Source organism: Toxorhynchites rutilus, chromosome 2 (assembly GCF_029784135.1).
Source record: "Toxorhynchites rutilus septentrionalis strain SRP chromosome 2, ASM2978413v1, whole genome shotgun sequence".
Taxonomy (NCBI): domain Eukaryota; kingdom Metazoa; phylum Arthropoda; class Insecta; order Diptera; family Culicidae; genus Toxorhynchites; species Toxorhynchites rutilus.
Genome location: NC_073745.1, coordinates 251,355,012 through 251,368,486, shown reverse-complemented (window position 1 = coordinate 251,368,486; position 13,475 = coordinate 251,355,012). Strand labels below are relative to the sequence as shown.

The window sequence follows — 13,475 nt, the reverse complement described above, 5'->3', positions numbered from 1 at the left end:
AAGATATGTGAGGCCGAGCGTTGTCCTGGTGGAAAACAACACCATTCCTATTGATCATTTCTGGCCGTTTCTGGTCAATCGCCTTCTTCAAACGCTGCTCACAGTAGAGAACCGAGTTGAAGGTCTGGCCATAGTCGAGCAGCTCATAGTGGATGATTCCCTTCCAATCCCACCAAACACACAGCAAAACCTTCCTGGCCGTCAATCCGGGCTTGGCGATGGTTTGGGCCGGCTCACCGCGTTTCGACCACGACTTTTTTCGCTTTAGGTTGTCGTACGTGATCCACTTTTCATCACCAGTCACCATTTTCTTCAAAAATGGGTCGAGTTCGTTCCTTTTCAGCAATGCATCGCAGGCGTTGATTCGGTCTAAAAGATTTTTTTGTGTCAACTCGTGTGGCACCCATACATCCAGCTTTTTTTGGAATCCAATCTTCTACAAATGGTTCCAAACGGTTTTATGGTCTACACCCAGTTCCTGGCCAATCGAGCGAGTGCTCACATGTCGGTCTACTTGGATTATTTCAACGATTCTATCGGTTTCCACGACGATTGACCTACCAGTACGGGGTGTATTTTCGACAGCCACTACACCAGAACGAAATCGATCAAACCAACGCTGTGCTGTGCGAATCGTTACAATCCGGGTCCATAAACTACACGATTTTTTTCGGCCGCCTTCGTTGCAGTTTTACCTCGCAGATAGTAAAAACTTAAAATATGGCGAATTTCTTGCTTGGTGGACTTCATCTTTGACGCGCTATAACTTGAGACTGAAAAGGACAATCACAACACTGTTAAAATGACACTTGTAGCACAGATTGTCGTCTTTAAATAGCCGTATAGTATGACCCGATGCGATAAGTAACACAAGATATGCTTAAGTGTTGCCATATATTGACTTTTGACGTGGGACTACGTCTAACCGGAATATATGCGGGGTAAAATGAAAGCCCAAACACAGAACATGCAGGACAAAATGAAACATTCCGAATGCTTATAACTCGAACATTTTTTACTGGATCGGAAAGATGTTTGCATCAATTGATAGAGAATATTTCTACGCTTCTATCGCAATTAATAAAATGTTGTTTTTCATTAGATAAACAATTGAATAACTGTAAAATGTTAGGCGTTAACTGCTTCGTTTTAATTGGCCCGATTTACGTATTCCCCAACACAGCCATCAAAACCAAGCAGCCTTGGGGAAATCGGCATTGCAAATACATGAAAGTCGAGGGTATTTTTGTTCCGACTGAAATGTATTTCCCTAACACAGACTTCTAATCCATGGAGCGTAGGGAAATTGGCATTGCAAATGCGTGCAAGTCGGGGGCATTTTCGTTCCGATTGAAATGTGTTTCCCTAACAGACTTTAAATCGAAGGAGCATAGGGAAATTGGAATTGCAAATACATGTAAGTCGGGGGCATTTTTGTTCCGACTGAAATGTGTTTCCCTAACACAGACTTCAAATCCATGGATCGTAGGGAAATTGGCATTGCAAATACGTGCAAGTCAGGGGGAATTTTCGTTCCGATTGAAATGTGTTTTCCTAACACAGACTTTAAATCCAAGAAGCATAGGGAAATTGGCATTGCAAATACATGTAAGTCAGGGGCATTTTTGTTCCGACTGAAATGTGTTTCCCTAACGCAGACTTCAAATCCATGGAGCGTAGGGAAATTGGCATTGCAAATACATGCAAGTCGGGGGAATTTTTGTTCCGACTGAAATGTGTTTGCCTAACACAGACTTCATAACCAAGATGTCTGGGGAAATCGACTTTGCAAATAAATGCAAACTGCGAGTACTTAACACGGTCTCCTACACTTAGGAACCTGCGAAAATCGTGCAAACACTTAAGCGAATAAACTTTAAAGTTTGAAGCCTCTATAGTATAAAAAGTAAAAGATGTTGATTCAAGCAAGCTGGGGGTACTCCTGCACCCGCATGTTTTTTTTGCACTCCGAAAAGTGTTTTCCTAATACGAATTACAAAAGCGGGTACGAACACAATGCTTTGGCTCGGTTATTCAAGATTGCATTGAAGGAATATGCCTTCATATCTTCTGCTCACTGAATTTCTACGCATACCATTTGATGATTAGGCAAAATGTTGATAACCATTTGCTGCGATAACGCATATTGAGTAAACAGTATGCGTTCGACGTACGTGTCAAAATCGGAACTGAGTGCTTGAAGTTCATCAAATCAAGCAAATTCGCGGTTCGAGAAGTACGTACACTTGAGAGATGCAAACTTCAGAGGGAAATGTAAAATAAAATAATCGTTTGATTATTCTTCCGTTCACATATTTTGCCCTAGGCATCATGCCAAACGTAAAAGGACTGTGATTAAATTCACTTGTAACGAAGAACATAATCTATCACAATGCATCAATTGACCTTACATGGCATTATACAATCTTTTTTCTCACAAAGCAAATATATTGAATTCAATTGAATTCGGAAATTGTTTCATTCAATTAAAAATTTAATCAATACAAACAAATGATGAAGTCCCACGTCAACCTTGCGTTTATATCATAGATATAACCCACGATAGATACAATACGGTAGCGCTACTTATGAGAAAGGCCTTTCAGCCATCTTGGATTTTGTATGTAAACAATCTGCAATATCTTTTTTTTGCTCTTTGTGTGTGGTATTGTTTTGGTGGGAATAAGAGCATTGAAAAGTTGAAAGGTAAGTCTTTTACGGTTAAAGTTAGGTTAGTAATATACTCTATCTTATATGTTTCAGCTCAAGAGAATAAATCGACTTTCGGTGTCGGTCGGTGATGGAGGTATTTTTCCCGCGTTTTGCAGTTAGAGACGTCGGTTAATTATTCGATTGTAAGGTTTCTGGAATTTCAAGTTTTCCTATATCTAATATTCTTTGTTTCTGTGTTCTTGGTTAACAAAAACTTAATGCCTGTTTTTGATGGGGCATAAAAAGATGATATAAAAGGATTTCTAGGAACTCCCTGCGACTTGTTTTATCGTCGATATTGTTCAGCTCATATATTATAGAGAAAACCCGAAGCTGTAACTGTAAAAATAACCATAAGCCACCGATTAATTTATAATTTACAGTTTACAATTCTACCGCAAGTGCATTTATTGCACAAGTGTGTATATGCGTGACCATTATATTTAGTGAACAACTATACGATTGTCAAACATTTGTACTTTACTTTTGCACGTATGAATCTAACGACGAGTATATCGACGAATAATATATGAATCCATTCAATCCGGTGACAAAAGGACTAAAATCAAATAAGAATAGTCCGAAAATGATATAGTGCATTATTTTTAATAAATATTCCACGCCACTCACATTAATTTATACATTTCATTGAACAATATTCTAAAATAGGAAAAAAAGTTACTCCTGTACGCGCGTCGGTGTCTCAGACCGAAGGTGGTGAAAAAGTGATATATCGTACCAACTTATACGACACGCTAAACAATGATGAACAACGAATGACGAAGCTAGAGAGAATCGCAATGTCGTAGTGTTGCTGTTTTCTGAGAAATGAACGAATTATTGATTTCTTGATCTCTCAGACCTATGCGCGAGTATAGGAGTGTTAACCGTCATGGTGTTTCGTCGAAATTCTTCGGATATGCTAAATCATTTACGGTTGAACCATAAAAATGATTCCCTGGTGGTGGAGGAGACTGGGAAGAAGAATTCAGGGTCTGCAGGAGTAAAATGCGGACTTAAAGAAGGTGGTCTCAGCTTCCGTTCTAAAATAGTAGTATTCAAATTCAGCGTGCCGAAGAAAATATACCATACTAGTGGTCAATGACTCTATAAATGTACCTCTTTTGAACTAGTAGCTATAAGAACCAAGCAGAAATATTCAAACAAATCAGCTATTTCATTCAACATTCAAAGAACAGGTAATTTTGAATAGAAAAAAAACTATGTTGGTACAATAATAATATTGTGCATCATTCTCATTGTGTATTTTTTTTTTCAATCATCCTCAAAAAATCATGAAATGGTAAATTTATCAATATACTAAAATACCCTTTCATTCAAAAACAATTATTCTGCACCATGTTTATTTCAAAATTATATTTAATGTAACTTTTAAAATTAAGACATCATACTTTTTTATTACAAATATGTCTGTTCTTTTTTATTACAAGAAATGAATATTCGCTCGGTTAATCGAATACTGAAAAACAATTATTCGAATGAATCGAATATTTAAAAATGACCCCACGATTAATCGACAATTGAATAAACGAAAAATTTAGACATCTCTATTTGCAGTCAAATCCCTTTCCACAGTCCTCTGTATATTTATACCGTTTCCCCTCGCGCACTTATTGACGACACGGTCACACCTTCATTCCAGACATCTTGGATATAACCCATCCATTTTTCGAAAAGCGCTTTTTTTTCAATCGCGGCTTTTTTTGAGCCGAGATTCTTCCGTAAAGCGGTTTTTTTTTGACCCGAGACTCTTTCGAAAAGCGTTTTATTTTATCAATCGCGACTCTTTTTGAACCGCGACTCTTTTGAAAAGCGGCTTTTTTTGAGCCGTGGTTCATTTGTAAAGAACCGTGGATCGTACGCTCGTTCTGGCGAACCAGCTCAAATGCGCGGCTCGTGAACGCTCGCCCATCTTTGGAATAACCCCATCTTTCCTCCGGTAGCTGTTTTATTTCCCGAATTCTGACAATTAACCAATTTTTCCGAGACCATCTTGATAAGTTGCGCTCCGATGCCATCTTCGTCAGTTGATTTGTTATTCTTAAGCTGTTTGATAGCATGTCTACCTTCACCTATCGATGGGGGTGGTACATCTTCATTATTTACTACACCAACCTAATTGCTTCCATCGTTAGCTTGGTTCTCGCCTGTACGCCATTCAGGTGTTCATCAAAGCGCTGCCTCCACCTCTCGGTAACTCCACGAACGTTCGCCAGGATGTACTCCCATCCTTATTCCGACACATTTCTGCTCGGGGCACGAAGCTTTTTCGAGATGCGTTGAGTTTCCGGTAGAACTTTCGCGTCTCATTGGAGCGGTACAGCTGTTCGAGTTCTTCACACTTCTCTTCACGGCGGCGCTACATTTCCCTGAAGAGTTGGGTTGGCTGTCTCCGCTTCTATCTATATCGTTCCACGTTCTGGAAAGTAGCTTGCAGCAGCGCAGCGTTTTTCTCGTATAACACTTGTAACACTTGCTCACACTCCTCATCGAATTATTCGCCTCGTCGTCTTCGTTCCACGTATCCTAGGATGTTCTCCTCTACGCTGTATGTGAGTCTGTTTCTCGTGTAAAGGACGACACTCGACAACAATCGTACTTCCTAAAATCTATATTCCATTTCACAAGCACTTCATAAGGCGGGGACATTTCGGATCAAACAACTTCTCCGCTGCAACTTTAATTTACTGGTTTTATTTTCGAAGGATTTCATTATTGTTCTCTTTCCCGCCTTAATTAGTGTGAAAATTAACACAGATTGAGACGCCCAAAATGTAAATATATCTAAACACATCAAAATCGATTTCCTTACAATGCAAGATTAATACTAAAACTAAGAAACATGATTTGAAAAAAAGGTTACTAAAATTTGTTATTCCTACTTAAGAGCTAGGAAACATAAGGTGCAAAGGCAAAAAAAAAATCATTACAGGTTGACAGACTATGGCGTGAAGAAAAAACCCTAACATGTGTTGTTTCCTCTAAATATCGTATTACTAAATGCATTCTGTTGTAAGGTTTATTCTGCGGGATTATGTCTTCTATACTATGAGCATATTTATGAAAATGATAATTTGGATACAAAGTATTTGAACGCCGTTGCCTGGATCTTCACTCGAGCATCGAGAAGTGAACTCGAACGGCTGTTGCACTGTTTCGCTGGGTGGAATTTATTTACGTATTGTTGAAATAGTGCAGTGCTTAGATAAAAAGCATTCAATAATAAAATTCCTACAAACAAACTCTCTTATGTAAACTCAAATTAAAACAAAATTTTTGGTTAGCAAAGATTGTGAAAATATTTTTTTTTAAATGTCGTGTGAGATGACCTAAATTCGATGAGTGTTGTTTATGAATACGGAAGTAAAAAAGCCGCACTGGTAATACTTCTTTCAAACAATTTTTTTTTCTCTCATAAATTGATAGAGTTCTGTGTAGTGAAATATTCAAAATATTTCTGTTATAATCCTAGCATTTAAGTTTAATTAATGTGTTTAAATCGCGATTTCTCCTCAAATAGATATACATTTCCATTCAATCCGATGAGCTCTACTAACATGTGCTCCTGTATGTTTTCCTTTTCGAAGGGAGTTTTCTCGACGTGAACGAGCTACTCATTCAGAACATTTTAGAACAAGTGCTGTCACGCGCCTAATGTAGTTACTTTAAAGTCACCCATCACACGCTTTTTCGCATCTTCTTACCCCAAAACAGCTGCAGTAGTAATAATTAGTGTGCATCGCATCGATGCTTATCCGATCATCATTTTTCAATCGACAAAGATTTCCTTGAGATCATGCTCGTACATCGCAATAAGTAGCATAATGCCAAAACCAGCACTCATACCGAAAAATTGAAGCAAAAATTCCGACGTTTTACAGCGGTCCTCGGCCCCATGTGCAGACGTCATCTCTGGTATCTGAAAAAAGAGAAACATACAATGTTTAAAATATTTATCTGATTTAATATGTTTGTAGGGGGTCGAGTATTAATGAACGACTTGACGATTTTTTTTGTATGATTAGACACAAAATATTTATGTAATTTATTTCTCAATAGATTTTTTTCTACTTATATGAAATAATTGTATTATATTACGACATTGAATTTGTTCTCGCCAGCCTACAACAGTTGACGTAATGAGAACTTTACGCGAACTTGAATTAACGCCGAAAAAGGGATAGAAAAGGTGACTGAAAACCGTCATTTTAGGTTAAAAAAATAGACTCTTTGTTTCTCAGGAATCAATTTAAAACATTTTCACGTTGATGTGATTCATGAAATCTGAATATTTCTCCAAAGATGAACTGCGTAAAGGTCGTTGGAGTCATACAAAAACAAGTCAATTCTGACTCCATATTGATAAAATGCATTTTTGCCGATAATGAAACATAGGTTTACGAGTTCGGCATGTAATTCAATCACAGAGCTTCCGAGCGGTGCCTTCTAATTGATTCTAATTTAACCCTCCTGTACTCGCGTGCAAAATAATATCTCGTATACTCGCGCACGGTGTCACAGACCGAAAGTTAAGCGTCTCTGTAATATTGTTGTAGCGTGTTTTTCGGGTCTTCTATCGAAGAGAAGAATATATAACGGGATAACTACCAGATGATAAAGGTTCTGGAAAATAAAGTTTGCATATTTCTAATATTCTTTGTATCTGTATTCTTAATAAACTAAGAATGAAAGCCTTTTTTCAGATGGGACATAGAAGATGATATAAAAGAATTTCTAGGAACTTACTTTTCTTTTTCTTGTTTTCTTGTCGATATTGTTCATTATAAAAAATTTCCCCTAAACTGTAACTGTATAAAAAATAACCATAAGCCACCGATTAGTTTATAGTTTACTGTTTACAATTCTTCCACAAGTGCAATTCTTTCGCAAGTGTGTTTATGAGTGACCATTGTATTTAGCGAAGAACTATACGAAAGTCAAACATTTGTATTTTGCTTTTGCACGTATGAATCTAACGATGAATATATCGACGAATATATGAATCCGTTCAATCTGGTGACAAAAAGGACTAAAATCAAATAACAACAGTCCGGTATTCAATAAATATTCTACGCCACTAACATCAATTTATACGTTTCATTCAACAATATTCTAGAATATAAAAAAGTCACTTGTCCAAAAAAGTTACTCCTATACTCGCGTCGGTGTGTCAGACCGAAAGTGTTAAAAAAGTGACACACATCCTCTTCGTACCAACATATGCAATACGCTAAACGATGACGAATGACGAATAATGAAGCTAGAGAGAATCGCAAAGTCGTAGTGTTGATATTTTCTGAGAAATGAATGAAATATTGATTTCTCGGTCTTACAGACCAATGCGCGAGTATAGGAGTGTTAAAAACGTTCAAGTGATTGGATTAATCGTTGGTATAAATAGGGAAAGGTGGTCTTGACCCGATCCCCAAGATTGCAACGGCCATTTATGACATAAATTTCTTTTTGGCGGCTTCGGAATTGGAATGTATAGAATAATTCTTCACCTATGTTTTCTACTGGTCGGTATAGTTCATAAGTGTAAAGAAGGGGAAAACAAAAACCAAATCAATTGCTTCATAGTTTGTTTCAATTATGTTCAATTTTCAGATTTTCATTTCACACTCCATACCTTTCTATTGGAAAAATTGGAAGGGTGATGTGCAAGACACGATCGTAACCCTATCATCTTCTTGAATGGCGCTAACGATCCCATAAGAACTTTTGCCGTCTTAACGTAGGCATTAACTTGCGTCATTCATGAATACTTCGTTGGATCTCTTATGCCAAATACCAAACCTTGAATGTATTCTGAGTTGCAAGCTCTAGAATACGCGTGATCACAGTACAAGTCGGAAGAAATTTCTTTGACGAAAAATCTCTCGGCCAGAACGGAAATCGAGCCCGAACCCCACACATGATAATGTGTGACACTAACCAGTCGACAACGGGAGCACCACGTTGTTAACGTAACGAAATAGTTGCCGGCGAGAAAAAAAAATTATCAATATTTAAGAATGAACACAGAAACGGAATCCGTAGCTATTACCGGACTTGTTCAATTGCCATGATTCTTTTTTCAGAATAGAGATCCACTAAACGCGTCATAATCGGAAGATTGAAGCGTCTTAATGCGCTCGGTGGCATTAAACTAATTAGTTCAGGGAGTAAAATTAGATTAAAAAAATAAACAACTCAAAAAATATGAGATATCACATTGATGCCTTCAGAATATTTCCTTCTGAGCATAAACCACAAAAGTTTAAAATATTAGTTACACAATAATCTGTATTGTTTTTTTTTTGTTTTGTCAAATACAAAAGTAACACGAAATTTTTTTTGCCCATAATGTATGTGTTTAGAGATATAGGTTACTCTGGAAATAAAAACACAAGAATCAGTTTCTCTCTCATATTTAAAAAATATCAATTTTTCTGGCCTACTATATTCATGGCGATTGTAGATAATACAAAATAAACATTATTAAAAATATATCGATTGAAAAATTGGTACCGTAAACCGGGTGCGAATTAATCACGATTTCCAAAAAAAAAATGTAAATATTTCCGAAATGTTTTGTTGCATCTATACCCAAATATGTTCAAAACCAAGGTGCGATCCACCTAAAGATAGTCGTGCTTTTCTCATATCTCGTTGCATAAAGTTTGAGCTGAAGATCATTAGGAGATTGTTTGAGTTATCCTAAAGTGGTCAGAAACCTCTGAAATGGTCATCAATGAGCTAGTTTTGAAAAAAACATTAAGTTCGATATGTCACATAATAAGATTTGGTTTTAGTCATGAAGTGGTCACTTCGGATAAATTTTTAAAAGGATATCACATGAAACAAAATGGGGTTTCAAATGAATCTTGTCGTGTCCAATTCATTTCAGCTGTGTCCGAGAAAACTGAGCTGAAACATTTGTTGTCTGGTTAAGAAAAAAGTTTATATCATGGTTATTTTTCGAAAAAAATATTTTCCTCACTTTTTTAACTCTTTTGCGGTCGTATGTCTGCTCTCTGCTACCACAACAGGAATCATACTAAATTATATATCCAACCATATGTAACAGCTCACATTTTCTCTGAACTAACTTTAATGTATTAAATGTTAGTTAACTTGTTCACGAATTAATACGCAGTTTCTACGGACAATAGAAATAGAGGATCTCTCCCAGAAGAAATTAATTTCGACCACAAAGGGTTAATAGTAATTAGATAGTTACAATTTCTTTTTCTTTTACTATTTCAACTTTTTTTTTTTTTACTATTTCAACTCGTAAAGAATCAGCTGAGTGTGAATTAATGTGTTTAGTGTCTATTAATGTCGTTTTGATGTGTTGAAAATATGCTTCTTTAGCATTTTCGTCAAAAAAGCACAAAGTGCCGAAAAGTCAATTTTTACAAAAAAAAATTTTCCGAGATAACAGTAAATCTCGACAATGCTAAGACATTTGGCATCCAAAAAAAATTCGAAAATCCCGATTTTCTTTACTCCTCCCTTGGGTGATTTCTCGGTTTTCAAAAAACTCAAACTTTGATCGCTGTGCGACACCAGTAAATGAAGTCCGATTGAGCTGATATTTTGTATAGAGTAGTTTTTCGTGGAAACCAACATTTTCAATCAAGTTTGCTTTAAAATTCGAGGGTCACTTTTTCCCATACATCCATTGGCACTCTAACGTGCATAATAGAAGCTGAGGTTGACTAGAGGTACACTAAATTTCATAGAGTGGCTTCTTGTGAAATGATGATTGCTTCTTGTCAGTTACGATTATTTCCGCTGTGGTATTGATGCATTCAAATTGTACTTCGCTGCTACTTTAGTTTAGATCAAACAGAGCTTGGGAGGTTTGACATTTTATAACTATTCAAGAGTTTGTTTAAAAATAATAATTTTCATTTTGTGATTGGTGCTTAGAAATACATAAAATTGTTCGATGCAAACATTTTCTCCGATCTATCAAGAAATGGTTGAGTCATAAACGTTCGAAATCTTCCCGGACAACGTTCTTACGGTAAAAGGGTTGCTGAAGGTTACAAATGTCTCGTTATGATTCAAAGCGACCGATGTCCCAAAGATGGTAAGGAGTCGAAGATAAGGAACGCTTCGATACAAATAAAATGTTTGGAAAATGCTGCTCAAATTGAACGAAACCTTTACACGGGAATTGATGCGTTTGGATCGACCATTGAAAAAAAAAACGCTCGCGTTAAAAGCAAGGACACAACAATGCTCGGTCATATTATGCAATGTGAGAGAAAACCTGAACAAATACGCTTAAATGGAAAGTCGAACCATGTCAACCGTCTTCAATAAATAATATACGTTCCGATTACCTTCAATGATATTTCTCCTATGACGTCATGTTGCATTAATTCAACATACTTAGACACATTTCAATCTGCTTTTAATAGCATCCATTAACAAATATAGGGGAGTAAAAATAATTGTCAATAAAAGTAAAATAGTCATGGTAAAAGACTCGAGCATTGCTTACGACTCGTTTAAGACGTTGTATTCCATGTTTGGTGTTCCGATTGTGTTGTAATTGATGCTAGGAGACCTCAATTTCCAAAAACGAACAACGCCCTCATCGCCGAAGGCATGAATTCTAACACTCATAAATACATCATCGCGTGGGTATACGAACACGGCACATAATACATACACCAGGTGAAAATTGAGCTATTGCCAAATGAATGAAAAATGGTAGAGGTTCAGATAGTTAACGAGTATTATGAAATGCTTGTATGAAACAACTCTCCAATAAAAAAAAATATTTTGTGAACGGGCAACCTTTGGAATTTTCCCCAAGATAGCAAATCTATGTTCAGATTCATTATTATCCACGAGCTTCCCAACGTAACGGAAAATATTGAACAGTCATCGAATCCATCTGACATATATTCAACTTCGCCTAAGCTTGCATAAAAGATTAACAGCTTTACAGATTTTCAAATTTACATGAAAATAACTTTTGAAAGGGAAACTCAACTTTGATGATCTAATATCAATTAGAAACTAATGGAAAAATCGCGTAAAATTACCGATCACTAAATCGATCGTTAGTTAACATTCTTATTTTCCTGCATACTACTCACCATATCGACCAGCGCTATATACAGAAACAGTCCAGCCGCAACCGAAAACACCCATGCCGATGCCTGCTCCTGATGTCCGATCACAATGCCGACCAGCATTCCTATGAAACTCAGTATCGATGACAGCAAATTGTAATAAACTGCATCCCGGGCTGACATGCCCGCCTTCAGCAATACTGCGAAGTCACCCAGCTCGTGCGGAAGCTCGTGACAAAACACTGCAATGGCAGTGGAAAATCCACCGGCAATGTTGTTTGCAAAAGCAGCCCCGATGGTCATACCGTCGGTGAAATTATGCAGCCCATCTCCCATGATAACCATCCAGGCGACAGCCGAGAGGGATCCTGGTGGGGAGTGCACATGTCCATGGGTGTGCGAATGTCCATGATGTTTCGTTTCGTGCTCACGCAGAATGATGGTGTAGTTCTCCGGACGCATTTTTGGTTTATGATATGCCGATTCGCTCTCTATCGAAGCGTCATCTAAGTTAGTAGACACAGTATTATTGTCCTGGTTGATAGGATCATCTTTGCCGTTGTTCTGATGCAAACTAACATATTCACCGGTGTGATCACCATGCTCGCCATGGTTTGCGCACTTAGCAGTGGCGTTATTGTGATTATTGTGATGGTTTCCTACGTTGTTATGCTCGTGGTGATCATCTTTGGTGTCCATGGCGATTTCATCGTAACAATACGGATAGGAACTATACTTGTGCTTGCACTGCTTTTCGCCTCCGGAAGTATTGTGCAGTGAGCTGGCCTCGGGATCTCGCATTACTCGCACTCGGGACGATGGTTTATCTTTTTTCTCCTGGTGTTTGTACCACTCAGCTATCACGGTTAAGAATCGTTCCATAAAATAAAAGAACACTATTCCTCCAACTGCGGCCAATCCTTTGTACATCATTTCATCGTGCGAATCGGTCATCGTTCGTGACATCATCGCATGGGGAAGCAGGTGGAGCAAAGCATCCCCGCAGAGAGTACCCACCGCAAGCGCCACTAGAAACTGTAGTGCGTGTTGGTAAAAGTGCTTATCCATGCAGGGTATCACAGCAACACCTAACAAACCACACAAACTAACACCTAAAACGGCCAGGGTGGAGTAAATCCACACCGATAGCTCTATCGAATCGTCGACATGTTCCCCATGAACATGCACCGAAGAAGACGACCCTCCGGTGAGCGATGACAAATTAGGGATGTTGGCAGGATCAATGCATCCCGCTCGTTCTCTGGATGTTTTCGATGAGAGCTGCGCCAGCAAAATCGGGCAGATGTTGAACAGATCATCTTGATCCATTCGAATAGAAGCTTTTAGTCGATTCAGTTCACTGACAAAATTGCTATCGTTGCTCTGGCTATTGTTGTTACTGCTACTAGCGTTATTTAATACTTTATCACTAACGTGTAAACTACCGCTATTGCTGCTGCTGCTGCTGCTGGAGTTGTTATTACTATTACTGGCAGTGCCATTATTAGTATTGGGATTATTGCTACTACTGCTATTAACTGCATCACTGTATGTCAGATGAGATAGATTTGCAGGAGATTTTGCGTTTTGTGCTGCAATGTGCTTCACGAAGTCGATGCTGTTGATACACTGTGAATGGAAGGTAAAATATTGATGTATAGAATA

General features: G+C 37.8%; 1 protein-coding gene and 1 long non-coding RNA gene across 9 annotated transcripts in view; one reads left to right on the top strand and one right to left on the bottom strand.

Moving 5' to 3' along the window:
- Positions 1-2,612: 2,612 nt before the first annotated feature.
- Positions 2,613-3,760, top strand: LOC129764861 (uncharacterized). Its single transcript, XR_008741262.1, has 3 exons — positions 2,613-2,706; positions 2,764-2,855; positions 2,959-3,760. It is a non-coding gene; the product is annotated as an uncharacterized LOC129764861 (long non-coding RNA).
- A 1,655-nt stretch (positions 3,761-5,415) lies between these two features.
- LOC129764858 (zinc transporter foi) overlaps positions 5,416-13,475 on the bottom strand; it is a 56,401-nt gene continuing 48,341 nt past the window's right edge. For all 8 annotated transcript variants that reach the window (XM_055764400.1, XM_055764402.1, XM_055764405.1 and 5 more), the window contains 2 exons: positions 11,835-13,439; positions 5,416-6,652 (listed from right to left, as the gene is read on the bottom strand). In XM_055764400.1, the coding sequence (XP_055620375.1) occupies positions 6,503-6,652; positions 11,835-13,439 (1,755 nt within the window). In that variant the 3' untranslated portion in view covers positions 5,416-6,502. The remainder of the gene's footprint in view (positions 6,653-11,834; positions 13,440-13,475) is intronic.